The sequence below is a fragment of the Megalobrama amblycephala genome, linkage group LG14 (assembly GCF_018812025.1).
Source record: "Megalobrama amblycephala isolate DHTTF-2021 linkage group LG14, ASM1881202v1, whole genome shotgun sequence".
NCBI lineage: Eukaryota > Metazoa > Chordata > Actinopteri > Cypriniformes > Xenocyprididae > Megalobrama > Megalobrama amblycephala.
In genome coordinates, this window is record NC_063057.1 from 44,883,820 (window position 1) to 44,902,198 (window position 18,379).

The 18,379-nt window shown below is 36.0% G+C and overlaps 1 protein-coding gene and 1 long non-coding RNA gene across 2 annotated transcripts; both read right to left on the bottom strand.

Annotated features, from left to right (window-relative positions):
* Positions 1-606: 606 nt before the first annotated feature.
* LOC125245834 (gastrula zinc finger protein XlCGF57.1-like) lies at positions 607-7,513 on the bottom strand. Its single transcript, XM_048156619.1, has 3 exons — positions 7,418-7,513; positions 6,725-6,892; positions 607-2,031 (listed from the first exon to the last, which is right to left on the bottom strand). Exons 2-3 carry the CDS (start codon positions 6,843-6,845, stop codon positions 935-937), a joined length of 1,218 nt encoding a protein of 405 aa, XP_048012576.1. The 5' UTR covers positions 6,846-6,892; positions 7,418-7,513; the 3' UTR covers positions 607-934.
* Positions 7,514-14,788: 7,275 nt separating this feature from the next.
* On the bottom strand, positions 14,789-16,253 carry LOC125245943. The gene is made up of 2 exons (XR_007179636.1): positions 15,862-16,253; positions 14,789-15,737 (listed from the first exon to the last, which is right to left on the bottom strand). It is a non-coding gene; the product is annotated as an uncharacterized LOC125245943 (long non-coding RNA).
* Between the last annotated feature and the right edge of the window lie 2,126 nt (positions 16,254-18,379).

Genomic DNA, 18,379 nt, shown 5'->3' on the forward strand with positions numbered 1-18,379 from the left:
CATGAATTTAGCCACTGTATCAAATAAATACCTAAGGTTGTGTTTTTTTCTTCTAAGAGATTTGAAAAATAAGTAGATCTAGCGGTTTTTAAGACCTTTCTGTACATAAAAATGCTTTCTTTCCAGGAAATGTGAAAAACCTCTAGTTTTGTTTTCTCCCAGCTGCCCTCCATTTTTCTAGCTGTTCTCTTAAGGGCCTGAGTGTGCTCGTTGTACCACGGCCTTGGAATAATTTCTTTATGCGCAAAGGAGCAACTGAGTCTAGTGTACTGGAAAAGAGAGAATCAATAACCTTGAGTTCTTCTAAGCGATCTGGTATGCTAAGGTGATGAAACTAATCAGGAAGATTATTTATAAAGCAATCTTTAGTGGTTGAAGTGATAGTTCTACCACATTTGTGGCAGAAAGGCAGTTTTGCAGCCTTGGCTAAATGTAGTATACACGAGACTGGATAATGATCGCCGATCGGAGATGTCATCGCTCTGCTGCAAAATAAAATTGTTCATTATGTTGTTCATTTTATGTCCTTTTATTTATAATTTTCATTACATTGTGCAATTTGACAGCAAGATGGAAGTTTATGTAACATATGGCTTCTGACATTGATTCTGAGCGATTCCTTTATTCAAACAAAATTAGTTTCAGATACATATTGAAGGATATGAATAGATACATATTAAATATATACATACATAAATAGATATATACATTTCTGGGGCCATTTTAAATGGCAGAGCCAGGTAAACTTAAACTCTTCAAAATCAAAATAAATAAATAAATAAAATAAATAAATAAATAAAAGAAGGGTCTTATATATAAATTACTTGAGTGTATCTTTAGGTGTGATAACAAAATATTTTTTATTACACTGATCACAATTAAGTGAGTGAATCTGCAGGTGATTTTTGAAATTGTTCAGTTTTCTTAACCTCCGTCACACTGAAGAACACTGCGATTTCTTTCCAGAATGCGTTTGCAAATGACGTTTCAACTCTGTGTGATACGTGAAACTCTTCTCGCACTGAAGACACGTGAAAGGCTTCTCTCCAGTGTGAAGCCTCATGTGTGTCTTCAAGTTTGCTTTAACTGTAAAACTCTTTTCACACTGAGGGCATGAGAAAGGCTTCTCTCCAGTGTGAACTCTCATGTGTGTCTTTAGGTTTCCTTCAACTGTGAAACTCATTCCACACTGACGGCAGGTGAAAGGCTTCTCTCCGGTGTGAACTCTCATGTGAATCTTGAGGATTGCTTTGTTCGAGCAAGTCTGTCCACAGTGATGACACATGACACAAGGTTTCTCTCCAATGTGAGTTATTACATGATTCTTAAGGAGATTGCTGTCTGTGAAGCTCCTTCCACATTGATGACATATAAAACTGTTATCTCTTGAGTGAATCCTCATGTGGCAATCAAGGTTTACTTTACGTTTGAACCTCTTTCCACACTGATCACATGCGAAAGGCTTCTCTCCAGTGTGACTTCTCATGTGGACTTTAAGGCTTCCTTGATGTGTAAAACTGTTTCCACACTGAGAGCAAACATAAGGTTTCTCTCCAGTGTGAATTCTCATGTGGACATTAACCGTTCCTTTATGTGTAAAAGTCTTTCCACAGTGTTGACAGGTGTAAGGGCTCTCTCCAGAGTGAACTCTCATGTGGACTTTAAGACTTCCTTTTCCAGTGAAACTCTTTCCACACTGAGAGCACGTGTAAGGTTTCTCTCCAGTGTGAATTAGCATGTGTTTTTTAAGGTTTCCCTTTTCAGTGAAACCTTTTCCACACTGTTGGCAGGAGAAAGGCTTCTCTCCATTGTGAATTCTCATGTGGACTTTAAGGTTTCCATGGTGATTAAAACTCTTTCCACACTGAAAGCAGGTGAAACTTCTAGGTCCTGGCTTTTGAGCACTTTTTTGAGAGGAAGTCATTTCAGTCTGGGAGCAACTAAAAGAATTTTCTCCAGTTATAAAATCATGATGTTCTTCTTCCTTTACATCATTCGGGTCTTCACTCTCCTCTTTCAGATGCATTAGGTCTAAGGTGGAAAAAAGATGGATACAAGTTTAAGACCATTTTAAATGGCACAAAGTAACAGACATCATTTTGGTGCCCCCGATCTGAGAAGAGTGATTTAATATTGAGTATTTGGCAATACAGAGTCCTGATCCAATATTTTACTAGTTCTAGGTGCACACTTCAAATACATTAAAGCTATTATAATAAGTTAATGATAATATTAAGATATTATATGTAAACAGACTGAGATCACAATTATGAATATGGGACTACTGATATAAACTTTTAAAGCAGAATAATTGCAAAAAAAGAGAAAAGTTTAACGTTAGAAAGCATGAAGCTTGCAGTGTCAGAATTCCAGTCTGTCAGTCAAGTCCAAAGCAAGATGCAACCCATAATAACACATTTTAGTAACGACGTCTAAGACAGTCTGACGACAGTTAAAAGTAAACTGCAAATAAATGATTTTAGAGTGATTCGTTACAAATGCTTGCATCAAATATGATAAACATGGAAGCTCGAACAATCGTGGGAAAGGTGTTGATATATTGGTTACTAGTGATATGTTCATCATTTGTTCATGATTAATTATTTAGTTTTTTCAAGGAGAACTATGATGCATTTCTTGCATATCATCTAAATGAAAGAAATTTTGATCTTGCTGCATGACCAGAACATCAAGAAGTGCTATACCTGACTTTTTTTCAGAAGTCTCAAGACTTATTGGGTCTCCACACAAGTTAAGAGTTTTGTAAATCAAAATCTGAGATGGCTGAACCTGTATATTACATACTAAGAGTCTCAAGCGGTAACAAGACGAAGTTACTTGAAGGTTAAAATGGACTTCATTTAAAAAAAAATAAAAAATAAAAAATAAATTCTTTGCAGGTAACCAACAAGCCCTAAGGCTACATTTTTATGAAGATGAATTTGAAGTATGTAATCCTTTGGGGTCTAAACGAAACAAGAACAAACTGTGTGCAATTTACTATACTACTGGAAATATAGAAGTATTGCTCTCTGTTAAAATATTTAATTCGCTTTTTTTGTCCGCTATACACTGTTTAGTTTAAATAGTCTGTATGTAGTACAGTCTGTGCCATTCACCATGACCACCGCCTCACTATGTTATGCCAAGCACATTTATGTGAAGGATGATGTTTTACATGCATATTGGAGAGCGAGAAAAGTACAAAACACCCAAATACATTGTGAATATGGAAACATTTGGATTCGTGGCAAATGAGAGGTAAGCTACATGAGCCCAGTGCCAGTTTCTGTTTCAGTTTCACTTTAAATGAATTCGTTTTGGCTTGATGTTTATATAGCTACTTTTATTTTTCATTCTTGTTCTGAATATTGTTCAATTTAAAGGATTTGTTGTGGAGTGAAGGAAACTAAAACAACCTAAAGCTATAGTGTTTATGTTTATAAACATTTCACTTTATTACTGGTATATTACAGTAAAGGTGCAGTATGTAAGATTTCTGCCTGCTAGAGGCCTATTCAAAACAAAGGCGTAGTTTGATGACGCCAAGTCTGAGTGTGGAATCTTGGGACATGTGTTGAGATGTCTCCATCTCAACAGACGATGCAAAAGAATAGGGATAGGACTCGGGAAGAAATCATGTTCATGGATGTGATTATTAATGTTACTGTAGTATGAAGCAGAGCAGGACCGAGTGTTGTGGAGCTGAACGAGGCCGCTGGAGCGATTGCGCAACACGCAGCGGGACCTTTATTATGACACAGTCGCGGGCGCTGCTTCCGTTTTTTTCAGTCATGAGTCTGAAGTAACGCAGCTCTGTTCATCATATTTATAGATATAGATATATTTGAGTGTGTTGAAAATTATGTTATAAATGTTACTCTGTGTGTTCGCTCAGCGGCTGCTGTGAGACACTTGTTTGAGACACACTGCAGTAAGATTTCAGAATATTATATTAAATGCTGGATGGCTTGTGTTGATAAATGGCATGCAATTAATTTTAAAACTTATTGTATGATTGAGAAAATGCTGTATTACTGTTACTAAAAATAAAGCTGCACCTGATTATGCTATGTTAGCTACTTCACAAAATAGTGTTTTTCTCTGAGGCATGGTAAAGCATGGTACTCGCAAAAAAAATTTAGAAAAAAATTTAGATTTAAACAATAAGACAAATTGTTCAGCTATAACAACAATTAGTTTTCTGTCTATAAATATATCAAAACAGTTGTTCCCTTGTCTATTAAAGGTGCCCTAGATTCAAAAATTGAATTTACCTCGGCATAGTTAAATAACAAGAGTTCAGTACGTGGAAAAGACATACAGTGAGTCTCAAACTCCATTGTTTCCTCCTTATATAAATGTCATTTGTTTAAAAGACCTCCGAAGAACAGGCGAATCTCAACATAACACCGACTGTTACGTAACAGTCGGGGTGTACGCCCCCAATATTTGCATATGCCAGCCCATGATTGAGGCATTACACAAGGACAGCCAGTATTAACGTCTGGATCTGTGCAGAGCTGAATCATCAGACTAGGTAAGCAAGCAAGGACAATAGCAAAAAATGGCAGATGGAGCAATAATAACTGACATGATCCATGATAACATGATATTTTTAGTGATATTTGTAAATTGTCTTTCTAAATGGTTCGTTAGCATGTTGTTAATGTACTGTTAAATGTGGTTAAAGTTACCATCATTTATTACTGTATTCACGGAGACAAGAGCCGTCGCTATTTTCATTTTTAAATACTTGCAGTCGGTATAATTAATAAACACAACTTCATTCTTTATAAATCTCTCCAACAGTGTAGCATTAGCCGTTAGCCACAGAGCACAGCCTCAAACTCATTCAGAACCAAATGTAAACATCAAAATAAACACTGTACTTACGTGATTAGACATGCTGCATGACGAACACTTTGTAAAGATCCATTTTAAGGGTTATATTAGCTGTTTGAACTTTTTTTATGTTGTTTAAGGCAAGCGCAAGCTCTTGGAGCGTGGAGCACGAGAATTAAAGGGCCACACACCCTGAATCGGCTCATTTCTAATTATGCCCCAAAATAGGCGGTTAAAAAAAATGAATTAAGAAAAATCTATGGGGTATTTTGGGGACACCTTAGACTTATATTACATCTTTTAAAAAAAAATTCTAGGGCACCTTTAAAACGTGTAATATATTAAAGCGTCTTTGGTGTTTTCATGGTTTTTACAAAATAAAACCGGAAACCGAGGGTAATGCGGGTATGACGCCATTGACAGGCGACTCCTCACACGTCCCGGGGCCTTGGTTAAAATTGCAATTTTCTTAAGTTTCCAACTTTTTGTAAATCGCAACAAAATATATAACACTGGCCTAGTGGTTTTTTGATATTTTATTACAACATATTTCATATTGCACCTTTAAAGCTGCTGTAGGTAACTTTTGTAAAAAACATTTTTTTTACATATTTGTTAAACCTGTCATTATGTCCTGACAGTAGAATATGAGACAGATAATCTGTGAAAAAAAATCAAGCTCCTCTGGCTCCTCCCAGTGGTCCTATTGCCATTTGCAGAAATGCACCGCTCCCGGTAAGAAACAACCAATCAGAGCCAGGAGGAGTGTCTTAGCAGTGTCAATCAATCAAGCTCGCGTGCGCGCTGATCTCACCCCTCCCATACACAGCGCCAGCGCATACAGGCTTCAAGATTACCGGTGTGCCGCAGCTTTGCTTATGGCGGAAAAACAATCCAAACTGCCAATTCCTCGAGTGGCACCTGCTCATAAAATAAAAACGGGTAAACGGAAAAAGACAGATGACGATGATAAAAAAGCCAAAAAGAAAGAATTAGATAGAGCCCGAAATAAAACGAGGGTAAATATCGGAGCGGCTTTTCCGAGGTGGAGGGAGCTATGTATCCTGAACGGATTAAAAACCGATGCAGAGTCAGCCACATTTCTGCTTGACAAGTAAGTATCCCTGCTTGATTTGTTTAATTTTTTAAGAACTACACAACTAAGATAATTTCAAAACAGGACTGACAAATTATGTATGGCATGGTTTCTTGTAGATTTCAGGGTGGTCCTTTGCATATAACATCGTTTTATTTCGCTATAAGCAAAGCTGCGGCACACCGGTAATCTTGAATTTGACGCCTGTACACTTGATTGATTGACACTGCTAAGACACTCCTCCTGGCTCTGATTGGTTGTTTCTTACCGGGAGCGGTGTATTTCTGCAAATGGCAATAGGACCACTGGGAGGAGCCAGAGGAGCTTGATTTTTTCACAGATTATCTGTCTCATATTCTACTGTCAGGACATAATGTCAGGTTTAACAAATATGTAAAAAATATTTTTTTTTACAAAAGTTACCTACAGCAGCTTTAATCTAATAAAAAAATGTGACTTTTTTTCCCCTCTCTCAAAAGCTCAATTATAAATGTGCAACATATTTATTTTAACATGTAGCAAAGATTTCCAAAATTTCCTGAAAAATTACTTTTAAAACCATTTAACCAATAGTATTAATCATTTAAAATTCTTACTGTCGGTTAATCGGTTCATTATGAGCATTCCTACTATCCACATGTGGTGACCCACTCAATGTCAAATAAACTACTTTAATTCGGACACTGATATGACATTCTTCAAAAATATCATTCATTTCTGTAGAGCTGGACATTTGAATAAGGATTAATAAGGACTGAGTTCAGCTTTGAGAATGAAACCAACCTGTTTGTGTCTCACTATCTTCTTGTTTCACATTGAATGTTTCTTCAATCTCCATGTCTTCACTCTCATCTTTAATAATCACCACCTTTATGTCTTCATCCTCCTCTTTAATAAACTCCATCTTTATAATAGTGTGTCACGTGGATCTCAGCTGCTTCAGGAGTTTTTCTGTGTGTTTGGACAATCAGTCATGATTAAGATGAGAATAATTAACAGAATTATTAACAATTAAATCTCTGGGTGTGCCAGAGTTAATCACTCATAAAAAACACGTTAATAAAAGTACATCAATTATACAGTAGCACATTCAGTATATTTACACATTTATGCTATACATTTATTGATTTGTAGGTTATATTTAATAGATTAAGCAAATAAATGTCATTACAAATATTTGTTTGTGTTTTGATGATTCGATTCGTTATGCAAAATATGTTTTAATTGACTCGAAGTTTCAAAAAGTCGGTTCTCCATCATTACTTGACAGTGACTGAATTCGTGTACGAAAAACGGATTCAAGATATGAAATGAGACGCCCCTTTTCATGTGTGGATGAGCTTTAATCGCTATTAATAATGTTAGATAAAGCATTGCAATGTTAAATTCGATAATAATTGATTCATCGCTTGTGAAAGCTATACAATTGATTGAACAGTTCTCGATTAAAACGCTTAAATTGCTAAGAACACAAACCTTTCTTCAGCCGAGAAAAAAGACAACAGACACAGAAACGCGGCGCAACCTTATGGCGTCATATCTCCACATCAAAATAAAAGTCCTGTCCCCACGCTCTCTCTCTCTCTCTCTCTCTCTCTCTCTCTCTCTATAGTACACTGTGATGAAAATATTATTAGAAATTATTAATAAGAGGGTGATATTTTGTCTAAAGTGCAAAACTTTAATGTTTATGGTACATATTACAAGTCAGTGTGTTTTTTCTGATATTAAAGGAATGAGGAAAATGGACCAAGAGCATCACAGACAAAAACTGACACATCACTTACCATGATTTTGTTCGTACACAAGAGATTCATTTAAACATTTTAAATGACATTGATCCTTCTGCTGACTTTCTTTCTTTATTATTATTATTATTATTATTTTTGCTGTAATGATATTGAACAATAAAAATATTGACATTTTAAGAGTGTCATATGAATGTTCCAAGGTTTTGAGTTTAAAATGCTTTCATTTTTTATTATGAAATGCCCATAGTTCAAGCCAAGGTTGCCATATCTGTGTTGTTTTTTTTTGCTACATCAAATTTGTAGCACCTTCCATCAAATAATCGCAAAACCTTTGTTACTTCTGATAAGGATAAAAGTTTAAGTTTTCAAATTCTGTCCCTTTTATCATGAAATTCAAAGAATAAATTGCATTTTGACGCTCTTAAATGTGACGTGTCAGATCGCTGTAACGCCTCAGTTCAGACGGCAGCTTGGAGTGCGAGTCTTTTCTTCCTTTTCAATACAAGTTATATCTCAAAAAACATGCATGAACATCAAAGGTATGTTGAAAGATATAGTACAACTTACCGGAATGTATCACTGTAATCACTTTATTTCTGTTTCAATTGCAGAAAGACGTCAATAAAACAGCTTGTGAACAATGTCACATCATGTCACATTTTCCTCAGGAATGTTTTCCAGTGTACAGTTTCATAGCTATATATATATATATATATATATATATATATATATATATATATATATAAAGCACTAGAGAGGATCTTATTTACTGTTAATTATATGTTTGTAAATTTGCCATGAAGACAACAATTGCTTATGAAAACTACCTTATTTGATAATAAGTTTAAACATTTCAGTTTTTATTTGAGTGTAATTATTATATCTGAAAATAAACAGCAGCTGAATATAATACCTCTGTTGTTAATTGTAACCTCTAATATTGTAGTGTACCGAATGAGAATTCCCTGTACAGTATAGAGGGTTCCCAAAAGGATTTTTCTTTCCTTAAGAAAAACTGAACTATTGGCATCAGCTATCGGTATCGGCAGAGAAATGTTGTATTGGTGCATCCCTAGTTAATACCCCCAGATACTGGTTCTCTCTCTTTTGTTTTTCTTGATTTTAGTGCCGCTTTTGACACTGTTAATCACAACCTTTTACTTTTATCTCTCTGATCGTCAACAGTTTGTCTGTATGAGTGGTTTCAGGTCTGTTCTGTCCCTACAGGTGTCCCTCAGGGTTCTATTTTAGGCCCCTTACTTTTTTAGCATTTATATATTTCCACTTGGATTGCTTTTAAGGTCATTTGACCTTAATTACCACTTTTATGCAGATGACACTTTATACTTACTCTAAGGCTGGTCAAAATGTGGATGTTTCATTTCTCTCGTATTGTATTTCTGAGATAAAAACATCGATAAGACTGAGGTCTTGCTCATTGGCTCTTCTCATCAGCTTCGTAAAGCTAGCTCACTCATTTTAAACGTAGATGGCTCTTTCGCTTTTCAAAAATTACATCGATGTACACATGCATCACAAATCTGTCTGAAAACATCCGAATAACCAAAATAAAAAAATTCACAACATCTAGGGTCATACCAATCAAAATATGCAAGATAAATATGGTGAACTTACAATTTCATAGTCAGCTCAGCTGCAGTTTTTGAGTGCGAGTGTATTAAGATTCAGGTGTGATGCCGAACATGGAAGAATGAACATTACATCAAGTCTGACAACTACAATGCCTACAAAAATTTTCCTCATCCAATCAAATAATTTAATCAATCCTGAACTACACAAAACCTTGTGTAAAACATGAAAGTTTATTTATGTTTAAATTGTTTTAACTATATTATAAATAAATAAATGATGAAATAATTGAAATTTTGCAGTGATTCTGCAGCACAGAGCTGCAGCAATCAATCCTTCAATAGAGTCAGGACAGCAGGCACCTGAAAAATACCCAACAACTGAACCATTTCAGCCTGATCCTCAACTCATTGAGGTTCAGAAGTTGGCAAACAAAACTCTTAGATTTCAGAACAGCTGGTTCAAGAGCTTCCCATGGCTGCGCTACTGCTCTGAACCTAAAGGGGTAGTGTGTTTTTACTGCATTAATGCCTTTTCCAAACAGACATCTACATTGGCCAACATTGGTCAACATTTCCAAAACAGCAAAAGAGGAGGCTAGTTTAAATTTGTCATAAGTAGTGAATGCTATTAAATTCCTGACCCAACAAGGCTTGCCTCTGGTAGGATACAACCAAGAGGAAGCAAATTTTTCAAATCAAACCAAGAGGAAGCAAATCAAGCCCAGCGAATCAAAATGAAATTATGAATTTAATGAGCAACAGCATAATTCTTGAAATTGCACAGGAAATTGCTGCTTTACCAGTAGTGCAATATTCAATAACAATGGATGGGATGCAGGACATCAGTGGTGTTGAGCAGGTGTCTATCTGCGTACGTTATGTTGACACAGACCTGGAATCTAGAGAGGAGGCCTTTATGAAGCTTCTTCCACAACTGGTGAGCAAATGGGCAAGATTGCTTCTGATGTCCTACTCCGCCTAAACCTTCCCTTTTCCAGTCTGCAAGGTCAATATTTTGTCATACTATGTGCAGGAATCTGTAGACTATGTATAAGTAAACTACATAGCCCATGGCGCATATAGCATGTCTCGCGATAGTTTCACAACAAGAATATTCATTGTTCAGGGCAAAGAAAGGCTTTTGGCTGGCAGAAAAATGTGTTTCATGTACGAAGTAGATTATGAAGAATGATTTGTTGACCTTGTTTTTCCTTTAATACATACCTTCCGCAAGCTATTTTTTCAATTACTTTCAAAAAGTGGTAGGAACAATATCAACCCTGGCAAAAAGTGGTGGGGACATCTCCCACCCGCAAATTACGCCTATGATCCTATGTGATATTCTATCATTACATAACTTTAGATAGACATATCTTTGCTTGCAATTACTGTATTTGAAGAGTTTGGTTCCAAAGTGCAATAACTCCATTTTGATTATTTTGAGTAAAAAGGTGTTTTCTTTACCCAGTAAGTGGCAAGATGAAAACCCCTATTTTCTGTTTCAAACTTTCAGATAGCATCTTTTGGAATATAAAAACATTAAAAATTCAAATCTACATTTTGATTTTAAAAAGTTTATTATAAAAACGTATTATTTTTTTTCCCAAAATGCAATAAATCCATGACACTTTTTTTTTTTCAAAATGCAATTAATTCGTCAATATAAAAGTTATTTTTCAAATTGAAAATACACAACAAAGTAAGTTGATTCACATATATGACAGAGTCTAAACTTTGCCAATATTTATCTTATATTCAGCCATTTTACTAAAAATACATTCAGCCGTCGCTCCCAAAATGGTCATCTTGTTAATGTTATGAATTATTTGTCATTACCGATTAAAGAGTATCTGGTGCCACCGCACGGTTAAATAAACACACTTTTTTCCCCGCGTACATTGGTATTAAAAACGGCTTTTAAAAAAGCCTTTAATGTTTACAGTGCGTGGAATGGTGCGCTGTGATTGGTTGAGAGCGGATATATCACGTTCTGCAGAAAAAGGAGACTGGCGTTTGTCGTGTTTTGGGAAGAAAGGGAGAAAACATGACAGAATAACACGACGGATATCGCATTTTGCGCAAAATTAATAAATGACTTTTCAATACCAACCAGATACAATACTGATTTTGGCGGAAACTCAATTTTTTGAAAATGGCGTTTATCGCGTTTTGGAATCAAACTCTTCATTTGTTCTTTTAAAGGATGAATTTTTAAATCAGCATGTACCTGTACCTTAATCTGCATGATAATGAATGACTGTCAACAACCAAGTTGTCAATTTATTGTTGAAGGTCTGAGAAGTCATTACACCTATAATGCTTGCCAAATGCTTGCCAAGTTCATTTATAGGACCACTTCTCAACTTAGGGGGGCCAAAGACGATTACTTCCGTTTTATTTTCATTTAGTTGAAGAAAGCTATTGGACAGCCATTTCTTGATGTCCCCAAGGCAGGCCAATAAGGGTTGAATGGTTTCGCCAGCTTTCAATGGTATGTACAACTGGGTATCATCAGCATATAAATGAAATAAAACATTGTGTCTCCTAATAATGTCCCCCAAAGGTCGCATATATAAATTAAAAAGAAGTGGCCCTAAAATGGATCCTTGAGGCACTCCACAGGTAATAGGAGCAACAGATGAAGAAAACTTACCTAACTCAACAGAAAAAGAACTGTCTCTAAGATATGAGTTGAACCACTGCAAAGCAATACCCCCAATACCAAACAGATTTTCTAACCGGCAGAGAAGAATATCATGATCAACTGTATCAAAAGCAGCTGTAAGACCAAGAAGCAGCAGAACTGAATTTTTACCACTATCCACTGCAAGCAAAATGTCATTGAATACTTTAAGCAAAGCAGACTCAGTGCTATGATGAGCAGAGAAACCAGATTGGAGAGGTTCTGTTAATTTAGCTGTATTCAAAAAGGAAATCAATTGTTGAATATACAACTTTTTCTAAAAGTTTTGATAAAAATGAAAGCTTAAAGTAATTATCAAGGCAATTTTCGTCCAAACCCTGTTTCTTAAGCAAAGGTTGAACTACAGCATGCTTGAAACATTTCGGGACAACCCCAGCACTTAGAGACAAGTTAATCAATGACTGAATGGAAGTACCGATTTCAGAAAAAGAGGCCTTAATAATCTCAGAATGACATCAAGTGAAGAGGCAGTTTTCTTCATCTTATTGACCAGATCACAGAGTTCCCTCAAAGAAACATTTTGAAAACAAGAAAAGGAAGCTGGACTTGCCAGCAAAAAAAGTGTCAGATCTGATGACTGCAAGGTAAAAGAGGAGCGAATAGCTAACACTTTTTCACAAAAATTTTTTTCACAAAGTTCAGTTGAGGGTTCCACATGAAACTGACAACCTGGATTAATTATTGAATTAATCGTGGAAAACACAATTCTAGGTCTATGAGAGTGTTTAGTAATCAAACCTGAAAAATACTTAGACCTAGATGATTTTGCAGCTTTCTGAAAATTAAACAAACATTCTTTGAAAAACTCAAGAGACGAATCCTGTTTCCATTTCCTCTCCGCTTGACGCCATGCCCGCCTGAGAGAGCGAGCATTATCGTCGAGCCAGTAATATGATTTCTGTCTGGTTGACTTTAACTTAAAAGGTGCAATAGCATCTAAAATATTACAACAATATATATAGAGAAGAGAAGTCAGTTCATCAGGCCCAATGGAAGACTCAACAGCATTCAAAATAGATCCTTCAACAGCGTTAGCATGATACACAGCAAAATCACCAGCGTTAAATCAACTCTGCTCAGAGTACATATGGTCCCTCTCTAAATAGTGTTAAAGTAACACTGAAGCAGAGTTAAAGTTAATGAGATAATTATACAGTTAATTAAGTGATAATTGAACATTAGTGATGAACACCTGCTGTTAATCACTACAGAATCACAGAATCACTGAAGAAAAGAGAAAAACAAAAACTAGACATTAACTCTGCTTCAGTGTTATTTTAACACTATTTAGAGAGGGACCATATGTACTCTAAGCAGAGTTCATTTAACTCTGAGGATTTTGCTGTGTAGATTTCACTAAACTGAGGAGGAATAAATGAATTTATACGAGATTAATGGCCCAGATGTTTTTCCATAACTGCAGAATTCTCAGCATGGACATTAAAAACAATAGGGCAGTGATCAGAGAAGGAGACATCTTCTATGTTTACATCTTCTACAGCAACACCATCTGACAAAATAACGTCCAGTGTGTGAACATGGATATGAGTTGCTCCGTTTATATGTTGCATAAAACCAAAAGATTCCAAAATATTACCAAATTCACTGACCAAGGGTCGACCTGGGCAGCACACATGTATATTAAAATCACCCAATAATAACAGCTGATCATATTATACCTTGGTTATCCTGCTGCACCTGGCTTAGGCGAGGTAACTTACTGTCATTACTGTTGGTACAATAGGTTCCATTATGTATGTGAAGTCAACATTAAGTAGCATTATAGTAATGTATGTAATAATTAGTTTGTTGCACATTGCTGTTTCCCCAGCAATTGGCGTATAATAATAAGTATGTCATCAATGCTGAGGCACTTCAAAGCCAAGCATGAGGGCATGCAGGAGAACACAGATCATGGTAGGCTATATTTATTATACACATTCTTCCACACGATGATTTATTAAACATTACACTAACGTGGTATCACATAACAGAAATTGTCAGCAGAAATTGAGAAATTGTCAGCAAAAAAAGAAACAGACTCAGTCCAAAAACAGTGGAAACAATGCTGTTTCTAAATAAAAATCTTTAAATCTCCATCCCATGTACATAATCACTCCCTGCCCTAGTTACACAAGCAGCCCCTACCATTACAACACATCCTCTGTTCCCCCAAGCACACCTTCTCCCAACTACCACACTACATAGCCTACATTAATAGAATCAATCAATCAAAGTTTATTTACATCATTTACACAAACCCTAGTTATGGTGCGTTCACACCGGATGCGAATGAAGCGTTAAGCGCGAGTGATTTACATGTTAAGTCAATGCAAAGACGTGAATAGACCTCCTGCGGATGATGCGGCGCGAATTGAGCGATTCTGGCGTTTGGCGCGCGAAACGCGCAAGTTGAAAAATCTGAACTTTGCCGTAAATTCGCGGCGCGTTAACCAATCAGGAGCTTGCTCTAGTAGTGACGTGACGTAGCGAGCTGAGGCAGAAATTCAAAACAACAATGGAGGACAAAATCATCGTCGCTGTACATCTTCATACTTATATAGAAACAGGAATAAAAAGGATCGTGTTTGAAAGAAAGTGAGTGAGGAGGTCGGACAATCTGATAAGTTGTAAAAAACGGTCTTTCCTCAATTTGAGCTATATATCTATACATATTAAGACTACAAGCTAACTGAAGACGACCAAGTGAGCTTATTTGCTGTAATTTACAATTATTTCCCCACTGACAAGTTGTGTTTATTCAGAGGAAGTGTGCAGAAAGAAGTGGGAGAGTCTGGGACACATGCGAATAGCGATTTTATTCGCGCAAGTCGCGTCTGGTGTGAACGCAGCATTACACTCATACAGACATTATTTTGCTATCTACAATTTCACCACTAGATGTCACTGAAACGAAGCTTTAAATGAATGAACCTATTTTCAAACAATTGATGAAGTGGTTCAATACTGGTTCATTGCTTCATTTGGACATCACTAATTTACAGAGACACTTCTGTGTTAAGTTCCTTGAAACAGGGGTGTGATTTGTTTTTCTTCTATACATACCTGCCAAAATACCTCTCTATGCACAAGTAAAAGAGGAGGCACAGTGCTGAGGAAATGAAGACATTAAACTACACATTTGTAAAATCATGTATAATTCAAGTATTTGTTTCAAAGTTCTATAGTTGTCAACAATTTCATTTCAAAATATGTACAGTATTTACAGTGAAATGGCATCTGATGCACAGAAGTGTCTCTCAACATGGACTCTCAGTTTTGAAGTCTTCCATTAGGAAACCTTTATCGACCATTATAGCCATTGTTGGTTTTAGGAGAGACACGATACCTGACTGCTTAAGAAGTTCTCTGATGGCGCCTTCATAGAGGGATGACACAAAAGTAAGAGCAATTCCAATCAGCCCTTTGAAGGTGCAGTGTGACTTGTAGGTCGAGAATACCTCACTCTGGAGGAGAAGAGAGTTTGGTGTTTGGCATCACAGTTCAGTACAGTCCAAAATCACGTGTGTCAGAGTAATCCTGAAAAACATCTGGCATGTGAGCTTTGACAGTCTCCTCATCCAGCCAAATGCCCACAGCTCCAAAGTACAGGAGAGAGAAAATTAGCCCATGTGTTGATGAGGCTTACAGTTGATTGGTGGATTCTGAATCTGTGTGTCAGACCCTACTGCATAATACCCAGTGACAGGTATGTCAAACAGGGAAAATTCATCAATGGGTTGAAGTGACTGTGAAAAAAAAAAAAAAAAAAAAACTTTATTACCATTATTAAAACATAACACAGCAAGTTTTGTAAACGAAAGATACATTCTCTTATTCACACAAAAAATTAAAATTCTGTCATTTACTCACCCTCATGTTTTTCAAAACCTTTGAGTTTCTTTGTTCTGCTGAAGGCAAAAGATGATATTTTGAAAAAGCTGGTAACCCACCAGCTGACAGAACCCATTGACTTTTATAGTAGGGGAAAAAACATCATTGGAGGCCGCAAACCGCTCCAAACAGAACTTGCTGTTGAGGGTTATCTCCTCTATTTGTTTTTGGAGCTTTGTTATTTCCGCTCGTAAATCTTCAGTGTGCTCCAGGGACAAATCCAAGGCAGCAGGCTCAGCAGTGGAGCAGTAGTTGTTAGGGCTGGGTATTGACACAATTTTCATGATTCGATTTGATTACTATTCACATGCTTTCGATTCGATATTGATTATTTTGGATGTAGTATTTCAGTTACAGTAAATGGCAAATTTTCTAGAAAAAAAAAAATCAACTAATGCTGTAAACTACACATGGGAGTCAGTTGGACTACTATAATAAAGTTGAAGGTTAAATTAACTTATTTATATACAAACACTTAAATTACACTCAATGTTTTTAATATAAATAAAGTTTAGAATTACATAATCATATCTCTACTCCAGTTCGGTTTTTTTTACATGTAAACATTTAAATCATGGCTGTCATAACTGATTTATTCAAACATGAATTAAATATTGAACATTATAATGAATATGTAACTGTGCATAGCTATATTTATCAGAATGCTGCTTTCTAGAGTTCACTTTTCTAACTGACTAATGAGTTTATGGTCACTGAATATGTTTTTCTGAGATAAATGTGCTGTTACGTGACTTTGTTTACAAGCTGTTTTATTGACGTCTTTCCGAGATTTAAACACTGATTGAGCGATTACATGAGACATGATACAGATTTTGGTAAGTTGTACTGTATATTTTAACATACCTTCAGATGTATAGTCTTGTTTATTTCGCGCTGTAACTGGTATTAAAGCGGAGGAGAGGATGTTCAGATGCGCTCGTGCTGCCGCTTCTCTTTAACTGAGGCGCTAAAGCGATCTGTCGCGACACATTAAACAGTGCCAAAACTGTATTTATTTTTTGAATCTCATAATAAGATGGACGTCATTTGAAATCAGACTTTTCTTCATATCCAAAGTAACAAAGTACAAAGATTATTGCGATTTATTGGATGGGAGGTGCTACATATTCTGCTCATTCTTCAACTGAAAACAGACGAGACTAATCGATTCTTGGGATTAAGAATCGATATCGCTTCGTAAAAATGATAATCGATTAAAATCGAGAAATCTTTTTTTTTTTTTTTACCCAGCCCCTAGTAGTCGTGGTCGTAACATTCCGCATCCATAAAGGGAGCATTATCAGTGTGTAATGTGTCTGTGTTTGGTCACATTATCCTTTCCCAAACTCCGGTCCGTGGGGCTGGAAGAGTGAAGTTATTTCACTGAAAAAGCACCGGGACAGCACCATTCTTCAGATGTCTGCGTCCGGCTGGAGTTTGAGGCTCGATCAGGTCTGCACTTTGGAAATGTCAGCTACACACGCTTGACTGGCTTGTAACTGTAAAACTGTTACGTTGTATGTTAACTATCCACCTCTTCTGTGTTTCCTTATCTTTGGGAAATGTGTGAAAACTGTTAAATTTACCAGATGCAGTACACTGTGGCACACAGCAGTGGTACCTAGAACTGCTGTCCTCCTGTCTTTGGAAAGATACTTTCATACGTGTAGATGTCATTATGATATAAAATAAACATAAATGTATATATGAAGAGTTTGGTTCCAAAACGCAATAATTCCATTTTAATGGGATCCATTTTAATTCCATTTTAATTTGAGTAAAAAGGTGTTTTCTTTACCAAGAAAGTGGCAAGATGAAAACCACTATTTTCTGTTTCAAACTTTAACATAGCATCTTTTGGTTATAAAAACATTAAAAGTTCAAATCTACATTTTGATTTTAAAAAGTTTATTATAAAAACATGTTATTTTTTTTTCCCCAAAATGCAATAAATCCATGATACTTTTTTTTCAAAATGCAATTAATCCATCAATATAAAAGTTATTTTTCAAATTGAAAATACACAACAAAGTAAGTTGATTCACATATATGACAGAGTCTAAACTTTGCCAATATTTATCTTATGTACAGACATTTTACTAAAAATACATTTAGCCGTCGCTCCCAAAATGAATTCAACGGGTCATCTTGTTAATGTTATAAATTATTTGTCATTACCAATTAAAGAGTATCTTGCGCCACCGCACTGTTAAATAAACACATTTGCCAAGTACATTGTTATTAAAATCGGCTTTTTAAAAAGCCTTCAATGTTTACAGTGGGTGGAATGGTGCGCTGTGATTGGTTGAGAGCGGATATATCGCGTTTTGGAGAAAAAGGAGACTGGCATTTGTCGCATTTTGGAAAGAAAGGGAGGGAACATGACAGAATAACACGACGGATATCGCATTTTGCGCAAAATTAATAAATGACTTTTCAATACTGACCATATACAATACTGATTTTGGCGGAAACTCGATTTTTTTTTTAAAATGGC